General features: G+C 39.1%; 1 protein-coding gene across 1 annotated transcript in view; it reads left to right on the top strand.

Moving 5' to 3' along the window:
- LOC126236856 (intraflagellar transport protein 140 homolog) overlaps nt 1–22,317 on the top strand; it is a 267,376-nt gene that overhangs the window by 5,845 nt on the left and 239,214 nt on the right. The window contains exon 2 of the mRNA XM_049946468.1: nt 14,028–14,255. Within this exon, the coding sequence (XP_049802425.1) occupies nt 14,028–14,255 (228 nt within the window). The remainder of the gene's footprint in view (nt 1–14,027; nt 14,256–22,317) is intronic.

Genomic DNA, 22,317 nt, shown 5'->3' with positions numbered 1-22,317 from the left:
TGAATCAGATATGTGATTAGTAAACAGTTTAAAGTGCAAAAGCAGGAAGTGACAGCAGAAAGGAGAGAGAACCATCACTACATTAGAAGGGAAGAGAACCTGTACATTATGCATTCTTTCAGTCACAGCTACAATATGGGATTCAGTTATGGGGTAATTCACCAGGCACAAAATGTGTATTTAAAAAAAAAGGGGGGGGGGGAGCAATTAGGTGTTTGCAAGGATTGGGTCCAAGAGAAATCTGTAAGGAGCATTTCAGTATATTGACCATAATGACACTTCCAAGTCTCTATATGTATAACTGCTTAATATATGTAAAAGAAAATATACAACAATTTACACAGAGAAAGAATTTACATTTGCACAGCACTCGAAACAGCTGCATGCTTGATATACCGTATTCTAGGCTGTCACTGACACACGACAGTCACAAACAACTAAGTCTAAAGTTATATAATAAGCTGCCACAATCTATCAAAACCCTCACCTACTTTAAATTTAAGGAGGTATTAGACACATGGCTCAAAAATAAAGCATATTACTCAGTTGAAGAATATCTTGGAAGTAATTTGAAAGGAATGTATAAATAATGAAATAATGTAACTAACTTAATGTGTAAAACCCTATAATTAATTCTTGAATGTCAACTGTATAATGATTATTGCTGAAATTGTCTGATTAGTAAGAAGTTTATGTATTTATGTACAGGGTGGCGCAGATGGATCGGGTGGTTTTGAAGTGGACTGTACGTCTGGAGGGGGGGAGCCAGGTGTTCGGCGACTTCGTCCTGTGGTGGGGGGGGACGGGAAGTTTCAGTTGCAGGCTGGCAGTCAGTCGCGATGGCTACGTGGTCCGTTGAGCATCGTGTTTTCGCAGTGGAAGAGTTCATACGCAATAACGAGTCAATTGTTGCTGTGACGCGTGCCTTTCGCCGGCGTTTCAACATCCCACCTCGCGGTAGTGTTCCTAAGCGAGATACGATATTGAGTTGGGTGCATAATTTCCGCACTACTGGTTCATGTGCTCCAAAATGGACGCCTAGACCGCCAACAATAACAACGCCTGAGAACGTGGAGCGTGTGAGACGCGATGTCACTGCGAGCCCACGTCGATCAACGAGACGTCGTGCTCAAGCTCTTGGAATGTCACGTCGGAGCCTTCAAAGGATTCTTAACGAAGAACTGAAATTCCACCCCTATAAAATCCTGTTGGTACAGAAGATTCTCCCAACAGACCATCTTCAAAGGCTTCAGTTTAGCCAACAGATGTTGGAGTTATTGGAAGATGTAAACCTGATTATCATGATGTCTGACGAGGCTCACTTTCACATTAACGGATACGTAAACAAGCAAAATTGCCGTTACTGGGCCGACACTAACCCAAGAGATCTACACCAGCGGCCTCTCCATAGTGACAAAGTGACGGTTTGGTGTGGGGTTTCTAAGGTAGGGATAATTGGTCCTTACTTTTTTGAAAATGAAAGGGAGCAGGCGGTTACTGTTAATTCGCAGCGTTATGTGAACATGATTGAAGATTTTCTTCTCCCACAACTTGAAGAGAACAATTACGACATGGGCAATATGTGGTTCCAACAAGACGGGGCAACTGCACATACCGCTAGGATATCAATGCAAGCTGTACGCGCTCTGTTCCCTGGCCGTTTGATTTCCCGTAATGGAGATGTCCATTGGCCCCCTCGCTCGCCGGACCTCACGGTATGTGACTTTTTCTTATGGGGCTATTTAAAAGCAAGGGTCTACATGAACAAACCCCGGACCATTCAGGAGTTGAAGGCAGCAATTCACACCGAAATCACATCAATTCCTGGTGATGTGCTTGAGCGGGCAATGCGGAACGTTAAGGACCGACTCCAAGAATGCGTCGCTCGAGAAGGAGGGCATTTGATGGATGTAATTTTTAAAAACTAACATTACTATTTTTTTGTTAATAAACTTCCATTGTAACTACACGTTTTGCACTTTATTTCAATCCAATACCTTTACAATTGACAGTTTGACAAGTATTTTAAAACCACCCGATCCATCTGCGCCACCCTGTATATGTAAAATGATGATGTGAGTAAAATGTACAAATTACTAACTACTAAAAAGATGTATGTATATGTATGCATAATGTAAAAATTAGTAACAACTCTACTTATATGAAATATGTAAAATGTATTTCGAAGAAGCCAATTGCATGGTAAACATGCTGAATGGCTAATAAATAAACATATGAAACATATAAAAACAAGGAAAAAGATTATATTACAGTACACACCTTAATTTTTCACTCATTAATAGTATCAAGAGGATGGGAATGAAGACTTCTTAAGATTTCAGTTTCTTCCAGGATATTGAGTATCCGATGTTTCTCAGGAGTGTGTAGGACAGTTAAGTTATTGCTAACCTGCTGCTGCTGACATTGGTCATCAGTCAAATGCAGTGTCATAGCTGACCAGAGCTTTAAATCTCGTATAAAAATTCCTACCTGTCTGTCCAAGTGTATCTACTCTTGCATATCTAGCTTGTATCACACTCAATATGATACATGCAAGGATAGGAGAAAGTGTCCCCAAATTTTTTCATATGAAAAGTGGCGGGCAGCAGTTTCTTTCCAGTCATCTCTGATACGTATCCATGACATTTGTTTGCAAGTAACATTCTGTTTTCTCTTTTATTTTATTTTAGAGATTTTAACTGTGTAGATCCATATCTGACATTTAAAAATAAATACATAAAAAAATAAAATAAAAAGAAAAAAAACTTGGTGATTCACTCTGTCTGTCTTTTAATAATATTTTCGTTATTACACTTTACACCAGATGATGGAACTTTTAAGTGTTTTGAAACTAATAACATATGCAATAGAAGATTGTTGAGTCACATCTGTTGTGTAGTTCCTTTCTTTACACAAAATATTTGATTTGATTTTTTCAGTACTACTTCAAGGTTCTTTTTTGAATCCTCTTCTTGCAGAGTTTCTAAGTGGTTGCTGAGATGGAGCTGAAATTCGTCTTTTTTTTTGTAGTATCTCGGAGCATATTAATGTTGTAGCATATTACTTTCTTAGAATTGTTTCTGTCTCTGACTGTGCATTGTACTTGAAGTCAGCTTTTTCTAGGAAGTGGTCACTTAGAACCCCATCCTGTCTTTACATCCATCACGCAGTTCTTTGCTTTGATGTCAGTTACAATGTGATTTTCCTAATTAACTTATTTACCATCTGTTGACACCCAAGTTGCTTCGTGTATGTCCTTCTGTTGGAAATTAATGTTGATGAACATCACTGTCAGTGTTGCAGAGGTTAAGAACCAGATGCCATTGTCGTTGCTGAGTTCATGTAAACTGTGTCTTACTGTTGTTGAATGGAATATACCTTCTCTTCACACTTTGGCATTCATATCACCCAGTGGGACTTTATATTTGTTATTCCAAGTGCTGTTGACTGCTACCTCCAATTCTGCACAGAATTCATCCTTCGCTTGGGTTGCATATTCTTCTGTGGATGCATGGCAGTTCGCAAACGACATTTTACAGCTCTTTGTGTCTGCTGTTAATACTGCTGTTCTAGGGGTCACACAAAATCCCTTATGCAGTTTGTGTCCTGACTATAGCTTCCATAAAAGATTGAATACTTTTCAACATCAAGAGTACCTGTATCCTCCCAGCAAACTTCCTGCAATGAAACTAAATCCATCCTATATCTTTTGATCTCCTTGACTAGACTGATTGAGGAGTGTATTTTATATAAACTACAAATATTCCATGTTTCCAATTATATCTCTTGTCATCTTACTTTTCGTCTATTTTTTCTTATGAAATTCTGAGGCTTCCTTGTAGTCTGTTTACTATTACCAAGTTTTCTATACCAGGTGGTAACCTATTGGCAGCCTTCAACGTGTAGGACCAGAGCTTTTAATTTTGGGGTAACCTTCTCCTAGACGAATCACTTTCTCTACAGCTGTTGAGGTTCGTCTTTCCTTTCCTTAAAAATCTAAGTTATAGGGAGTGGGAAGATAGGGTACTGTGAGATACACTTCATCTGGTTCATTGAGTCAATAATGAACAATGTTCTTAGGTAATAAAATTAGTCTGCAAAAAATAATTTAGTTTGTGAATGGTATCTAATACTTTCAATGCAGAAAGGTACATAAGTCACCCAATTTTGTATATTTTTGTGCACAAAATTATTTCATTATTGAGCACTTGTCTATACAGCATCTCTTTCATTTTATCAGAAAATTAACTAGTATTTTTTGTGTGATTGTTTAATCCTTAATTATTGAACTGGACAATTTTTTGTTTTTCCTGAAAATTTACTTTGAGTGACTTAGGTACCTTTCCACAATGACCCATTGAGTTTGTGTCCAGACTTACAGCTTCCATAAAAGACTGAATACTTTTCAACATCAAGTGTACCAGTATATAAACTACAAATATTACATGTTCCAAACCATATACCTTGTTCTCTCTCTCTCTCTCTCTCTCTCTCTCTCTCTCTCTCTTTTTTTTTTTTTTTTTTGGGAGCTCTGAGGCTTCCTTGTAGTCTGTGACCATTACCAGGTTTTCTGTGATGAGGAAGTAATTCATTGGCAACCCCTAACCCGGAGGACCAGGGCTTTTAATTTTGGGGTAACCTTCCCCTAGATGAATTTCTTTCTCTACAACTGTAAAGGTTCATCTTCTATTTCCTTAAAAATTTGAAGGATACAGAGTGGGAAGATGGGTTCTGTGAGACACACTAGTTCATCGAGTAAGCCTTGTATGGCTCGGGAGATCCTGCAGCAGCTATGGTACTGCCACAGCTAGCCCTTAGTGTCATATGAATTAGGAAACCTCTCTCCCACATGGACAGTGTCTCCTTGAGAGGTTCAGAGAATAAATTAATATGAAAACTGAATTTCAAAAAAGCCAAGGAACTCTGGAAAATTACAAGTTGAATTTAACACAGAATAATTTTAAAACTGGGAGATCAGCCCATACGGGTTAGTTTGTGACCTGACGGGTTGCATCTCAACTAGGAAAAGGCACCCATTCACGGGCTGACCATATATGCTGCTAACAACAACTCAAACATGGTTTTGTGAGTCTACAGATGTGGAACTGCAAATCACAGGAAGTTGAATAAGTCGAGACAAAAGAGATAAGGCGTACCACTAAAAGAGAACATAATACAAAGACTTACTTTCCCAAATGTAGTCAGAAATGACTAAACAAAACAGCTTTCACTACATTTTCATTCTAGCATAGACATAGTCTGTAGTCTTGTATTTAAAATTGTAATGTTCAGTGAAATACTGATTATGGTGCATGCAGCCGCCTATTTTATATTGTGTAAATTACAGGCATGATATTGTCAAACATGATACTATTACAGCTGTTAAATCAGTTGTGTGAGACATGTAATATACATCTCAAATTTTCAAACAATACTAAACTGCATGAAACCATTGGCTGAAGGAATCGTAGGCCCCTATCAATATGGTTTGTTCCCTGGACAGTTGATTCTTGACCACACATTTACTTTGAGGCAGCCAATAGAAAAATTTTATGAGTTTGATTAAGAATGATATCTTACCTTCATTGATTTTCAGGTACCTTATGACCATTCCATCTTATGGAGAACAGCGGAATTTGACATCTCATCGAAATAAATCTGACGAATTGCAGCTTGCTACTCTCAATCAACTTGTCAAGTACAGTTCAGCAACCAGCCTTTGCCGCCTTTCAGTGTTTGAAATGGGTTGAGATAAGGAGATCGATTAGCATCAGTACTACACTCCTGGAAATTGAAATAAGAACACCGTGAATTCATTGTCCCAGGAAGGGGAAACTTTATTGACACATTCCTGGGGTCAGATTCATCACATGATCACACTGACAGAACCACATGCACATAGACACAGGCAACAGAGCATGCACAATGTCGGCACTAGTACAGTGTATATCCACCTTTCGCAGCAATGCAGGCTGCTATTCTCCCATGGAGACGATCGTAGAGATGCTGGATGTAGTCCTGTGGAACGGCTTGCCATGCCATTTCCACCTGGCGCCTCAGTTGGACCAGCGTTCGTGCTGGACGTGCAGACCGCGTGAGACGACGCTTCATCCAGTCCCAAACATGCTCAATGGGGGACAGATCCGGAGATCTTGCTGGCCAGGGTAGTTGACTTACACCTTCTAGAGCACGTTGGGTGGCACGGGATACATGCGGACGTGCATTGTCCTGTTGGAACAGCAAGTTCCCTTGCCGGTCTAGGAATTGTAGAACGATGGGTTCGATGACGGTTTGGATGTACCGTGCACTATTCAGTGTCCCCTCGACGATCACCAGTGGTGTACGGCCAGTGTAGGAGATCGCTCCCCACACCATGATGCCGGGTGTTGGCCCTGTGTGCCTCGGTCGTATGCAGTCCTGATTGTGGCGCTCACCTGCACGGCGCCAAACATGCATACGACCATCATTGGCACCAAGGCAGATGTGACTCTCATCGCTGAAGACGACACGTCTCCATTCGTCCCTCCATTCACGCCTGTCGCGACACCACTGGAGGCGGGCTGCACGATGTTGGGGCGTGAGCGGAAGACGGCCTAACGGTGTGCGGGACCGTAGCCCAGCTTCATGGAGACGGTTGCGAATGGTCCTCGCCGATACCCCAGGAGCAACAGTGTCCCTAATTTGCTGGGAAGTGGCGGTGCGGTCCCCTACGGCACTGCGAAGGATCCTACGGTCTTGGCGTGCGTCCGTGCGTCGCTGCGGTCCGGTCCCAGGTCGACGGGCACGTGCACCTTCCGCCGACCACTGGCGACAACATCGATGTACTGTGGAGACCTCACGCCCCACGTGTTGAGAAATTCGGCGGTACGTCCACCCGGCCTCCCGCATGCCCACTATACGCCCTCGCTCAAAGTCCGTCAACTGCACATACGGTTCACATCCACGCTGTCGCGGCATGCTACCAGTGTTAAAGACTGCGATGGAGCTCCGTATGCCACGGCAAACTGGCTGACACTGACGGCAGCGGTGCACAAATGCTGCGCAGCTAGCGCCATTCGACGGCCAACACCGCGGTTCCTGGTGTGTCCGCTGTGCCGTGCGTGTGATCATTGCTTGTACAGCCCTCTCGCAGTGTCCGGAGCAAGTATGGTGGGTCTGACACACCGGTGTCAATGTGTTCTTTTTTCCATTTCCAGGAGTGTATTTAACTTGGCCTTGGATGAAGTAAGCCATGACACTTATTGAATCAGAGAAATGGATATAATGAGAGCAGACTCAATCCTGGCATTTGCTGATGATGTTGGGATTCCATGACACCCTGGAGCAAGTATGTGCTGATACTTCACAGTTTCTCCACAGTACGAAGAAAGTTGGGCTGGTGGTGAACGATGATCAAAACAAATATCTCTTTGTATCATGTCGTTAATCTCTCCTTCCTTCCATTGTTGTCAATGGTCATATCTTTGAATGAATTTGAGAATTCAAGCACCTGGAATCCATACTGACTGATAAAAGTGAAACAATGAATAACGAACACTAATTGCATGTTCTTTGCTCCGAACAATTTATTCAAGTCACAACTGATGTCACAGAAGAACAAGATGTATGCATATATGACACTAGTATGGGCTGTACTTTTACATGCTTGTGAAATCTGGGCAACATCAGCAACAACTGAAGAAATAATATGTGCCTTCGAGAGGAAGGCACTTCGACAGATCTATGGACCCATGTACAATACCCGAAAAGTAGAATGAAAACAGATCTGTATCAGCAATTTGAAAAGCCACACACTGGCCAAATATTAGGGCACTAGAGGCTACAGTGGTTTGGCCACATCCCTTGATCTGATAGATCCCTCCCGTACCAAATCCTCCATTCTCAGGCTGGTGTAAAACATCCAAGGGACATCTGAGGACACAATGGAAGGATCGAGTGTTTTCCATTCTTAAATAAATGGACCCATCATCAGTGTAAGATGAAGCTAGCAATGTAGGACTACCATCTGCAGTAGATATCTCCTCTGTTGTAAATGACTGCTCTCCTTTTTTATAGCCCTTTTCATAATGGGTTCTTTTGTAATTTTTTATGGTGTGCTGCTTTTTCCTCTTTGTAGTTTGGTCATTTCTTTTGTCTTTCTGCTGCAGGCTTTAAAGGACCACTAATCGACTAGATAATAAAGATGATGATGGCGATGCTTTTTAAATAATGCACTCTCTGAAATGCAATTTTTGGGAAGTTATTCGAAAGTTATGCACTAAACACTGATGTAAACAAATTATTATACTAAAGTGTTTTATGTAACTTATTTTTGTGTTATTGTTGCTGTTGTGGTGCTTTCCAGTTCAATGACTGGTTTTAATTAGCTCACCATGTTAGTCTGTCCTGTGCAAACCTCTGTGTAATTATTGCATCCTACATCCATTTTAACCTACTTACTGTAGTCAAGACTTGGTCTCCCTCAATAATTTTTACATGCTACACTTCCCTCCCTTACCAATTTGACTATTCCTTGATGTCTCAGGATGAGTTAAACAGAAAACTAAAAATATTGTGACTGAACATGGTCTATTACTAGGAAAAAATTCTAAGCAAAAAGTGGATATCACAATTTTTAAAAAAATTTTATTGCAACAGCCAAAAACATTTTTATTATACTGAGAATTATTTATAAGAGATGTTAGAATAACTGTATCTGTGTGATAATTTGCTCTATGTTAAGTTTCACAGAGTCAAATGTCAGTGGTTTTCCACAGTGAATGAATGAAGAGTAGAGATAAGAAACTTCTGCTCACCAGCTATAGATGATGACTTTTGTGAAAGTAGCGTCTTTCCCCTTAAGATTTTTTTGATCAATATAGAAACAACTTTTTGGCCTTGTACATCCAATAATTGAATTTGACCAACTTGTCATTATGTTTTCCCTTTAATTTTTACCCCTTCATTCTGATAATTGGCTGTCAATGTGTAATTGTTGTACTTAGAAAAATAGTGTTGACAATACTTATCACATTTATTGGTGACTGGTTTCAGTGGAAAGGCAGACCATCTTTAGACCATACTCCTATTGTTATGTGGAGATGGATCCACAGAGCAGGAAATGCAGAAGTCCCCAGATGGTGTCAGCTGCAGTGGTTACTGTGAGCAGTTGACAGCATCTGGAGGCTTCTGCAGTTCCTGCTCAGTGGGTCTATATGCACACTTCAGCTTTGGAGTACAGTGTGAAGATGGCCTGACTTTGGACTGAAACCAGTAACCACTAAATGTGATTTTTGTGAACTAGACTTTTTTTTGTAAGTACAATTGTGAAAATCGAGCACTGTTTTTTCCAAGATGTTTTTGAAAATATGTCCAATCATTTTTCATCAGTCCTTCCTCTTCATTGTCTCTGCCAGTGTTTGTCTTCTACTTTCTTAGAGACCTCCCTCACTATCTGCTGTGCCTGTGAATAACAGTAACACACTACACTGAAGCATTCTCATAAGATGCATTGTCCAACTGAGTTTTTGCTGTTACATTTTACTCGCAGGCTGAATTTTGTGTATCAACCTATTAATTCTTTATTTGGCTGTAATTATTAAATTGTATATGTCTCACATAATATGTTGGTTTCAACCTCCATGACAGTTTTCAGTTGAGATGATGTAGGTGATCTTACAGACAGAGAAAAAGAAAACCAAAATTGCTTCATGTTTTCATTCTTATGGCTTATTTTAAAATTTGGAAACTCCCTAGGCTTTCTTTCCTTGCATATTATGTATCCTATCCACTCATGCCATCTTCATTCAGTTGTTTTTCTGAATGTTCTTTCTTCACCAAGTCTTTGTCTTAGTTGGTGGGTCTATCCATTCATTTCATGCCCTATCCTCTTAAAGAAAAGGTGTTACCAGCACCATACTTCAAATACCTCAAGATATCTTGTTTCATTTTTTGTAGCATCTGTATTTCAAATGCTCCAAATATATCTTTCATCTAGTTTTGCCTCACTTCAATATTTATGTTTTTTGGGAATTTTTTATTTTTTACTTTACTCATAAACATTATTGATACTTCTCTCATTCTTAGTATTATATCTTCACCAATTCTTCGCTCATAGTACCTGAGTATTTTTTGATCTTGTTTGTTTTATTTTAGTTCTGTAATTAATATTCACTTTTTTGATTCCTTGTCTTTTTAGTGTTTATTTTTATTTTGTATTCATCTGTTATTGCTGCATGTGTATTTGCTAAGATTCTTTGGAGGTTTCTTTCATGTGGAGCTATCATCTGTAAAGCTAAGTATTTGTATTCTTTCTCTATATTATTTTTGGTTTCTGAACAGTATTTTTGCACTCATTGTTTCCGTTTTCCATGTAAATGTTGAATAAGGATGGAGACATTTACATCCTGGTCCAGTACCTGTAAGAATTCTGTCCTCTTTTCTTGAATTGCATATATGAAACAACATAGGCCTACTGCAAGTTTTTTTCATACTTTACATCATACAACAATATTTTCAGTTGATACAACACATGCATACAAGTAATAACAGCATTTCTCACTCTTTACACATATATTCCTCCACACTATAAAATTGAGGCACCGTGAACCATAAGTGTCTAAAGCACACTGTCATCAATTTTGAGATTGTAGTGTGTATGCATGATCCTGACACCTGTTGATCATACAGTGAACCAGCTTTATCTGTGCTGCGAAAAGATTTCTCACCAATTTATCTGATATTTATTTCCATATGGTCCCAAAGTACAAATTTTCGTTGCTGTAGGAGTTCTCACTGAGTACACAGGCACCCTCATCTTCATAAAAGCTGGTAATTTTTAAAGGAATTCCCCACCACACCCTCACCTTCCAGGATTTCAACATTCAAGTTTGTAAAATGGATGCTGAGGATTTCTAAACCTTTAAGAGTTTTACCAACCTCACTAACAAACTGGAAGTTGATGTTCACAGTAACAATGTACATTTCAGAAATTTTATAATGAAGTTTTCAACAGGTTGCCCTGAACTGTTGTTTGAAAGTAACAAATTCTTCATTGAAGTCTTGGGAGGCCACCATGTTGTTCAACTCACATCAAGGGAGCCCACAATTTGTCTTTTCTCCACAGCTTGTAGATGTCTTGCAAAATCGTGTGCCCAAAGACATGGTGGAAGACAAATGTCAATTGTGAAAAACAAAGACTTAACAAAACTACTAGATCACATTTGGAACACTGATTTAACAGTACTACTAGATTTTATACCTGAAGTGAACAGACAGTTTTATATGACCCTCAAGGCAGATATTGTGCTTAATGAAAATAAGGATAACAAGGACCATGAAGTGTTGGGACATGTCGTAAGTACATGTGTGGTGTATTTAGTACCTGTTCTTTATGTTCTGATTCTAGTTTCACATTAATTACAAACTATACAACACTCAAAGAGATTTAATAATAATCCTAAAGATTAATTAAAATAATATAACATAAAGTGGGTACATTTTAGCTGCAAGCTGCAAATTAAGACATTATAGAACAGTTACAAAACCAGAAATAACATACGAAGCTGAAACCATCTTCAAAATGACTAATACAGCAGAAATTGAGAGACTACTCAAGATAGAAAGAAGAATAATTAGGATGCGCATAAATAAACAGTGTCAAGTAAATAATCATTGGAGAGTAGCTTCAAATGAAACACTATACAAGAAAATAAATCTGGTAGTGAGCACAATCAGAAAGAAACACATCTCATTCTTTGGACATCTTATCTGAAAAGAGAAGTAATAAGAGAATAATAAAAATATTATGGAAATTTAAGAACAACTGTAAATGGCTTGCAGAAATTAAGGAAGGTATAAGAGAACACCAAATTACAATAAATGATGTAAAAAACAAAGTAGACAAACAAAAATACTGCAAGAAAAATAAACTGGACTTAAAACAAAGATCAGTAAAAGGAATACAAGAAGAGTGATGTCAAACAAAGAAAGCAAAAAATCTGAAAGAATGAAGAAGTATTGGGTATGAAGAGTAAAAAATCCGTGATATAATAATAATTCTTTGTATAATGACTGTTTCATTGAATTTTTATTGAACTGAGTTGTATTAATGAATAATAATATGTCTTTGTATAAACATTTGTATAATTTACCATAAAATAAATAATAGTAGCAAGTACTTCATTTTCATTTCATCAGCTTCTCACACTCACTATCTACCTCTCGCTCCTTTTTCTGCCTTCTAGTATTTGTCTTCACATTTTTGTATTTTTTCAACATCTCTCCCTTTTTTTGTGATTAACATTTATTGTTGTTATCTGTTTCTATTTTGTAATTTGTTTTCGAAATTAATTGCTTTCTTTTTCCTTTTCTCTGTGTACGACCAGCCAGTACTCATTTTTTATATTCTTTTCTGACATGCCTAAATAACTAAGCAGAGGTGAAGTCTTCATTACCATTCTGATAATGAGATATTTCCACCAAACTTCCCATATGAAGGTCATCTGGAAATAAAAGAGTCTTATCATAGTAATACTGGAATTACAGTCTTTCGTTTATCAGCTGGTACTATATTATTACAGTTCTTTCAATGCTATTCTTTCACTGACAGAAAAATGTGGTTTAGGATGTATTGAAGTGATATGGCTGTGGTAATGTATTCTATAGCACGAATAAAATTTCCTTTAGTGTGGTTCAAATTTTAAGTTGTCTTTCAAGCTACTAAATGGTAGGATGGTGAACTTACTTCCCAGAGTGTTTCCTTACTCTGTATTTTTGTGTTAATATGTTCCAAATTCAATATTTGATGTACTGCCACATTATAGAATAGAGATTCAACCAAGGGTGATAAAGAGAGTTCCAAATCAAGTGCAAGTATCAGTAAGTTGGGAACAAAGGAGAATGAACTAAAGGTATAGTTTCAGCTGTGCACCATGCTCTGTTAATGTAAGGCTGAATTACAAAGCACCTGGTCATTTGAAATGACTGCTGGGAAAAGAGTATGTAAGAAACACCTGTGTTTTGATACACAACATGATGAAAATGGTTGAAGAAAGGAGAACAGCTCTTCCTGTAAGGATTAGAAAGTCTCCCTTCAGATAACATTTTGCAATGAGTGTATGCAGTTCTAAAACATGGCTAATTGTCTTTTTCTTTTCTTAAGTGCTTTTTTGACACACATTACATTCATAGATTCTGAACTCAGTTGGTGACAGAGACACAGTTTCAATCTTTGAATTGGAATAACAATGAGATGTGATATGCAGCTGTGTTTTGGCAAGCTTCTGAAAAGGATAGTTGCTACTTACCATATAGCAGAGATGCTGAGTCACAGATAGGCGTAGCAAAAGGACTGTCAGAAAGTAAGCTTTCAACCAACAAGGCCTTTATCAGAAATACACAACATACACACTCACTCACGCAAGCACCACATGACCACAGTCTCTGGCTGCTGAGGCCAGAGCAGCCAGAAACTATGGTCATGTGTGTGTGAGTTGCACCTGCATTAGTGTGTGTGTGTGTGTGTGTGTGTGTGTGTGTGTGTGTGTGTGCATTTTTGTGTATGTTGTCTATTTCCGATGAAGGCCTTGTTGACAGAAAGCTTACTTTCTGACAGTCTTTTTGTAGTGCCTATCTGTGACTCAGCATCTCTGGTATATGGTGAGTAGCAACTATCATATTTTATCCTGGATTTTCCATTGTCTGTTTTGGCAGGGATTAGATCACATTTATCTTGTTAGACTAATTTTTTTTTTTTTTAATTTCAACACATGCAACAAACATGTAAACTCTGGAAAACAGTGTAAAGAAAAATATTTTAATGTTGTCCAACAGAGACAGGAAACATTTCTAATGGCAGACTAATGTTTTTTTAGCCATATAGTTTAACACGAAGTAAGTTGTGGTTGTGACTCATGATGATTGCGCTGCAGTAGGTCTGGATTACTGGTGCTAAACAGGAAAGAGTCTGTGAGTTACCAAAACCTGCTGGAGTAAATACCATTAATTTTACTGAGTATGATGATAACATTGAACTCTTCATTTTCTAGGGTGAAGCATTACCTGATATCAGCTGGCCATCTCATCCAATGGCTCAGGTCACATCTCTTGCTTGGCATCCACTACGTAAAGCACTTGTAATTGGTTGGGAAAATGGAGAGCTTCGTGTGTGGGGTGGTGGTGATCCAGAATTTGTAACAGTTCAGTCACCACATCAGGCACCTGTCACAGTGCTGCAGTGGAGCCATGCAGGGGGACGACTTGTTTCTGCTGATGCGGTCAGTATTATGTTTGAACATTTCTATCAACAAATTATTGAGATACCAGGGGCATGTAGAACCACCAGTTAAGCATAAATTTGGCATTATTCATGTTCATGAAAGACCATTAACTGAATTTTAATTTTTAAATGAAAAATAGAGGCAAGCAAAATATGTTGAAATTTACTGGGGGGATGGTTAAAATCCTCATAGACATGAATATTTGGCATTTTATCATTTATGTCCAACAGCAACAGATCCTAATCGATTACCATATTGTAAGAAATCCTCTGAAAAATCAATTTTGGTCAGACAAATTATTGCTGGTATTTGATATTATAGTTACTCTTTACTACCAATGCACCACATCCTGTTGAACCAGCACTATCCTCGGTCACATACATATTTAGTTTGTAGAGGAGCAAAGGAGGGAGTCATTGAATTGAAAACTTCTGTCATACCACAAAAAATTAATGTATCCTCATGGATGTGTACAAAAATTTATCCAACTGGAGGCAAGGTTCTAAATTTGTTATTTTTGATGCAAATGATTTTGTGAACTTGAAAATGTATCTTGCCCTCAAGAACTAAATTTTGCAATATGTGTTCTTATCCTATTATACCTTGGATGATTGATAGTAAATTATCCACCCAATATACACTACTGGCCGTTAAAATTGCTACACCACGAAGATGACGTGCTACAGACGCGAAATTTAATCAACAGGAAGAAGATGCTGTGATATGCAAATGATCAGCTTTTCAGAGCATTCACACAAGGTTGGCACCGGTGGCGATACCTACAACGTGCTGACGTGAGGAAAGTTTCCAGCCGATTTCTCATACACAAACAGCAGTTGACCAGCATTGCCTGGTGAAACGTTGTTGTGATGCCTCGTGTAAGGAGGAGAAATGCGTACCATCATGTTTCTGCCTTTGATAAAGGTCGGATTGTAGCCTATCGTGATTGCAGTTTATCGTATCGCGACATTGCTGCTCGCGTTGGTCGAGATCCAATGACTGTTAGCAGAATATGGAATCGGTGGGTTGAGGAGGGTAATACGGAACGCCGTGCTGGATCCCAACAGCTTCGTATCACTAGTAGTCGAGATGACTGGCAGCTTATCCACATGGCTGTAACGGATCGTGCAGCCACGTCTCGATCCCTGAGTCAACAGATGGGGACGTTTACAAGACAACAACCATCTGCACAAACAGTTTGACGACGTTTGTAACAGCATGGACTATCAGCTCAGAGACAATGGCTGCTGTTACCCTTGATGGTGCATCACAGAGAGGAGCGCCTGTGATGGTGTACCCAACAACGAACATGGGTGCACGAATGGCAAAACGTCATTTTTTCGGATGAGCCCAGGTTCTGTGTACAACATCATGATGGTCGCATCCATGTTTGGCGACATTGCGGCGTACACACATTGGAAGCGTGTATTCATCATCACCATACTGGCATATCACCCGACGTGATGGTATGGGGTGCCATTGGTTACACATCTTGGTCACCTCTTGTTCGCATTGACGGCACTTTGAACAGTGGTCATTACATTTCAGATGAGTTACGACATGTGGCTCTACCCTTCATTTGATCCCTGCGAAACCCTACATTTCAGCAGGATAATGCACGACCGCATGTTGCAGGTTCTGTGCGGGCCTTTCTGGATACAGAAAATGTTTGACTGTTGCCCTGGCCAGCACATTCTCCAGATCTCTCACCAATTGAAAACGTCTGCTCAATGGTGGCCGAGCAACTGGCTCGTCACAATACGCCAGTCACTACTCTTGATGAACTGTGGTATCGTGTTGAAGCTGCATGGGCAGCTGTACCTGTACACACCATCCAAGCTCTGTTTTACTCAATGCTCAGGTGTATCAAGGCCGTTATTACGGCAGAGGTGGTTGTTCTGGGTACTGATTTCTCAGGATCTATGCACCCAAATTGCGTGAAAATGTAATCACATGTCAGTTCTAGTATAATATATTTGTCCAATGAATACTCGTTTATCATCTGCATTTATTCTTGGTGTACCAATTTTAATGACCAGTAGTGTACTTTTGAAAATGAATTACATTGAAACCCAATAGGTATGCACATTTCATTAGTACATGCAAAGTACATCTTTTGATATTATTAATGACTATGGATGCCATCTTTTTGAGTTAAAGATCTAAAATTACATCCTCATATGATTAAATGAAGCATGTACAAGTTGGCAAATAATGCCAGTAAATATGTTTCTATTTATGTATTAGTAATTTTCAGTTTACATTGAAAATTGAAAAACAAGACTATATAGGTAAGAAATCAGAATGACAAAAATATTGCCATATTAGAACAAAAGTCACCAGCAAGAAATGTCATTCTCTACAGTGGTGAAACAAGAAACTTTAAAAAAAATCCCTTATATGAGTATGACTTTCCCCATGAACCATGGACCTTGGTGTTGGTGAGGTGGCTTGCATGCTTCAGCAATACAGATAGCCATACCACAAGTGCAACCACGATGGAGGGGTATCTGTTGAGAGGTCAGACAGACATGTGGTTCCTGAAAAGCCTTTTTAGTAGTTGCAGGGAAAAATCTAGGTGATTAACTGACCTAGATCGTAAAATCAACCAAAATGGCCTTGCATTGCTGGTACTGCAAACAACTAAAACCAAGGGGAAACTGCAGCCATAATCTTTCATAAGAGCATGCAGCTCTCCTGTGTAGTTAAATGATGATGGCGTCCTCTTGGTTAAAATATTCCGAAGGGAAAATAGTCCCCTGTTCAGATCTCCAGGTGGGGAATACTCAGGAAGATGTCATCATCAGGAGAAAAAAAAAACTGTCGGTCTACAGATTGCAGCAGGGACAGGGAATATTAGATCCATTAAGTGAGCAGGTAGGTTGGAAAATTTAAAGAAGGGAAATGAGTTGGTTGAAGTTAGATGTGGTGGGGATTAGTGAAATTCACTGACAGGAGGGACAGGACTTCTGGCCAGGTGAAAACAGGGCTATAAATACAAAATCAAATAGGTGTAATATTTATTTATTTATTTATTTATTTATTTTTTTCCCCCCCATCAGTCTACTGACTGGTTTGAAGCGGCCTGCCACGAATTCCTTTCCTGTGCTAACCTCTTCATCTCAAAGTAGCACTTGCAACCTACGTCCTCAATTATTTGCTTGACGTATTCCAATCTCTGTCTTCCTCTACAGTTTTTGCCCTCTACAGCTCCCTCTAGTACCATGGAAGTCATTCCCTCATGTGCTAGCAGATGTCCTATCATCCTGTCCCTTCTCCTTATCAGTGTTTTCCACATATTCCTTTCCTCTCCGATTCTGCGTAGAACCTCCTCATTCCTTACCTTATTAGTCCACCTAATTTTCAACATTCGTTTATAGCACCACATCTCAAATGCTTCGATTCTCTTCTCTTCCGGTTTTCCCACAGTCCATGTTTCACTACCATACAATGCTGTACTCCAGACGTACATCCTCAGAAATTTCTTCCTCAAATTAAGGCCGGTATTTGATATTAGTAGACTTCTCTTGGCCAGAAATGCCTTTTTTGCCATAGCGAGTCTGCTTTTGATGTTCTCCTTGCTCCGTCCGTCATTGGTTATTTTACTGCCTAGGTAGCAGAATTCCTTAACTTCATTGACTTCGTGACCATCAATCCTGATGTTAAGTTTCTCGCTGTTCTCATTTCCACTACTTCTCATTACCTTCGTCTTTCTCCGATTTACTCTCAAACCATACTGTGTACTCATTAGACTGTTCATTCCGTTCAGCAGATCATTTAATTCTTCTTCACTTTCACTCAGGATAGCAATGTCATCAGCGAATTGTATCATTGATATCCTTTCACCTTGTATTTTAATTCCACTCCTGAACCTTTCTTTTATTTCCATCATTGCTTCCTCGATGTACAGATTGAAGAGTAGCGGCGAAAGGCTACAGCCTTGTCTTACACCCTTCTTAATACGAGCACTTCGTTCTTGATCGTCCACTCTTATTATTCCCTCTTGGTTGTTGTACATATTGTATATTGTAGATTTAATAATGAATAAGAAAGTAGGCTTGTGGATAGGCTACTGTGAACAGCATTGTGAATGCATTATTGTAGCCAAGATAGACACAAAGTCCACACCCACCACCCTAGTAAAAGTTTATACACCAGCTAACTTTGCAGATGATGAAGAGTTTGAAGAAAACTATGACGAGATAAAATAAATTATTCAGATAGTTAAGGGAAGCGAAAATTTAATAGTGATGGGGGACTGGAATTTGATAGTAGGAAGAGAAGGAAAAATAGTAGGTAAATATGGTTTGGGAGATTGGAATGAAAGAGGAAGCTGCCTGGTAGAGTTTTGCACAGAGCATAATTTAATCATCGCTAACACTTGGTTTAAGAATCATAAAAGAAGGTTGTGTACAGGGAAGACACGTGGGGACACCAGAAAATTTCAGATTGATTATGTAATGGTAAGACAGATTTAGAAACCAGACTTTAAATTGTGAGACATTTCCAGGGGCAGATGTGGACTCTGCCCACATTTTAATTGGTTATGAACTGTAGATTAAAACTGAAGAAATTGGAAAAGGGTATAAAATTAAGGAGATGGGACCTGGATAAGTTGAAAGAACCAGTGGTTGCTGAGAGTTTCAGAGGCAGCGTTAGGCAACAGTTGAGTAAAGCATGAGAAAGGTATACAGTAGAAGATGAATGGGTAGCCTTAAGAAATGAAATAATGAAGGCAGCAGAGGATCAGATAGGTAAAAAGACAAGGCCTAGTAGAAAACCTTGGATAGCAGAAGAGATATTGAATTTAACTGATGAAAGGAGAAAACATAAAAATGCAACAAATGAAGCAGGCAAAATGGAATACAATCATTTAAAAAATCAAACTGGCAGGCAGGGCAAAATGGCTAGAGGACAAATGTAAGTATTTAGAAGAATATTTCACTAGGGGAATGGTAGATACTGCCTACAGGAAAATTAAAGAGGCCGTTGGAGAAAAGAGAGGCAGCTGCATTAATATCAGGAGCTTAGGTAGAAAACCAGTCCTAAGCAAAGAAGTGAAAGCTGAAACTTGGAAGGAATATATACAAAGTAGATTACTTGAAGTTTATGTTATAGAAATGAAAATGGGCATAGATGAAGATGAGATGGGAGATATGATACTGAGAGAAGAATTTGACAGAGCCCAAAAGATCTTAAGTCAAAACAAGGCCCCAGGAGTAGACAATATTCTGTCAGAACTACTGATAGCCTTGGGAGAGCCAGCCGTGACAAAACTCTTCCATCTGGTGTGCAAAATATATGAGACGGGCGAAGTACCCTCAGACATTACAAACTTTTAGTTTAATAAGTCATGGTTGCAGAATACTTACATGATTCTGTACAGAAGAATGAAAAAACTGATAGCAGCAACATTGGGGAAGATCAGTTTGGATTCTGGAGAAATGTAGGAACACGCGAGGCAATACTGACCCTATGACTTATCTTAGATGATAGGTTAAGGACGGACAAACTGACATTTATAGCATTTGTAAACTTAGATAAAGCGTTTGACATTGTTGACTGGAGTACTCTCTTTGAAATTCTGAAGGTAGCAGGGGTAAAATACAAGGAGCAAAAGTCTACTTATAGCTTGTACGGAAACCAGACAGCAGTTATAAGGGTTGACTGACATGAAAGGGAAGCAGTGATTGAGAAGGGAGTGAGACAGGGTTGTAGCCTGTACTCGATGTTACTCAATCTGTACATTGAACAGGTAGTGAAGGGAACCAAGGAAAAATTTGGAGTAGGAATTAAAGTACACGAAAACAAATAATAACTTTGAAGTTTGCCGATGACATTGTAATTCTGTCAGAGACAGCAGATGACTTGGAAAAGCAGTTGAACGGAATGGACATTCTCTTGAAAGGAGGATATAAGATGAAAAACAACAAAAGCAAAACAAGGATAATGGAATGTAGTCGAATTAAATCAGGTTGACTGAGGGAATTAGATTAGGAAATGAGACACTTAAAGTAGTAGATGAGTTTTGCTATTTGGGGAGCAAAATAACTGATGATGGTCGAAGTAGGGAGGATGTAAAATTTAGACTGGCAACGGCAAGGAAACCATTTTTGAAGAAGAGAAATGTATTAACATAGAATGTTGTAGATTAGATGGATAGATCATACAGTTAATGAGGAGGTATTGAATAGGACTGGGGAGAAAAGAAATTTGTGCCACAATTTGACCAAAAGAAGGGATCAGTTAATACGACATATTCTGAGGCATCAAGGCATCACTAATTTAATTTTGGTGGGGAATTCTGGGGGTAAACATCATAGAGGGAGGCTACGAGATGATTGCAGCAAGCAGGTTCAGAAGAATGTAGGTGCAGTAGTTATTTGGAGATGAAGAGGCTTGCACAGGATAGAGTAGCATGGAGAGCTGCATCGAACCAGTCTTCGAACTGAAAACCACAACAACAACATGAGTGTAACTTTGATGCCATTGATAATACTTTTCTTGTTTGCAAAATGTAGCATCAGATCATGTTAATGGAATTATTGGGTCAATTCCATGCCTTCTATTTTTTTAATGTTGGCTGTTGTAATTAAAGTCCAACAAAATGTGTTATGAAAGTGCTGCTTGTGGAAAGTGTAACCCATGGTGAGTATGCAGTTAAATGGATGAAGCTTCCAAAGCAACCCTCACTTTAGTTGATAGAACAGTCTCAGTAGTCTGGGATTGAACCAAGGCTATTCTTGTCTCCCAGATTGACATGTTGTGTTACCATGTCTCGGAGTTGCAGAATTAGTAACTGTGTGACTGCATGTTTTTCTGTATCATTCTCCATAGAATCTGAAATTATGCTAGCTCCTGTAGTGCACATTTTTTTCAACCTTGAAATTTAACATTTTTCTTCTCTTTCCTAATGCAGAAAACTGCTTCTTCTCTTCTTTACTGTTGCTTCTCTTCTGTAACCTACAGCAAAAAATGAACAATTTTACATTTACAGCATTTACTGGCCATCAAACAGGAACAACGTAAATTGCTGGACCCTTTTAAGTGGGGGAAGTTTAAGTCCCCAAGAAAATAAATGATGTAGAAGTAATTGACTTGTGAAGTCTGAGTAGCATAAATATTGAAAGGAAATTTTTCTGAGTATGTCACTTGTAGTTGAGCCTTGGTTATAGAGTCATAGTCCTAGTAAAGCAGGATGGCAATGAACTCCGCAGAGTCCAGATAAGCAAAATTAGTCATACTAAAAAGTCCAGTGGCAGTGGTGGCTTAGCATAGCTGTCAATTCATTCTTCAGGTGTGCTGGGTATAGCTGGAACACTCCTCTGTCTGGTAAATGGGGCCTGTGGTCTGGCAGTACTGCTATTGATGTGGCTTGTGGTAATTGCTACATACTGCTGATTCACCTAGTGCTATTGTTAAGTCCTCTTCCACTGGGGATATGGTGTGGTTGCTTCTGCTATTTCCAAGTCTGGGCATGTGAAAAATTCCTCTGATGCTAGGGCTGATGGGCTGGATTCTGTGTGCAGCTGTGCAATGATGATTCTTGACACATGGAAACTCTTCGAGAGTGCATCTAGTTAATTTGTTGACATTCCAGCCTTTGGTTTGTAGCTCTGCCATAGCTGTACTCTGAAGCTGACAATGATGCCCAGGAACCAACAAGATGCCCATACCCACAAATGAAGACTTGATCTTGTTCTCTGAATGTATATTGGGCTCATGGCTAGAGTTTTCCAGCTGTAGGAGGCAAAGTGATGTCCCTGAATGTCTAATGCGAAGCAATTCTGCTGGCCTTTTTGTTGATGTTTTAGTACAGTATGTATGTTTTATGTTTTACAGCACAAAATGTGGAGGTGGCTGAAATTTGAATTGCCCACGGTGTTACACAGAAGCCATTCACTTTATAAAATGTACTGCACTGCTCATAAAAGTAGTGGACACCTATAATTTGAGTGCAGTTGAGGTAGTTACATCATAATGATGCTTAGCATGAAGCACACACCCTATAAAAACACACAAGAAACTCTGCTTCATGTTATTACTAGGATTTCAGTCA

This window comes from Schistocerca nitens, chromosome 2, assembly GCF_023898315.1.
Source record: "Schistocerca nitens isolate TAMUIC-IGC-003100 chromosome 2, iqSchNite1.1, whole genome shotgun sequence".
NCBI lineage: Eukaryota > Metazoa > Arthropoda > Insecta > Orthoptera > Acrididae > Schistocerca > Schistocerca nitens.
Note: the sequence above shows the minus strand (reverse complement) of the source record. Positions and strands in the feature narration are given on the sequence as shown.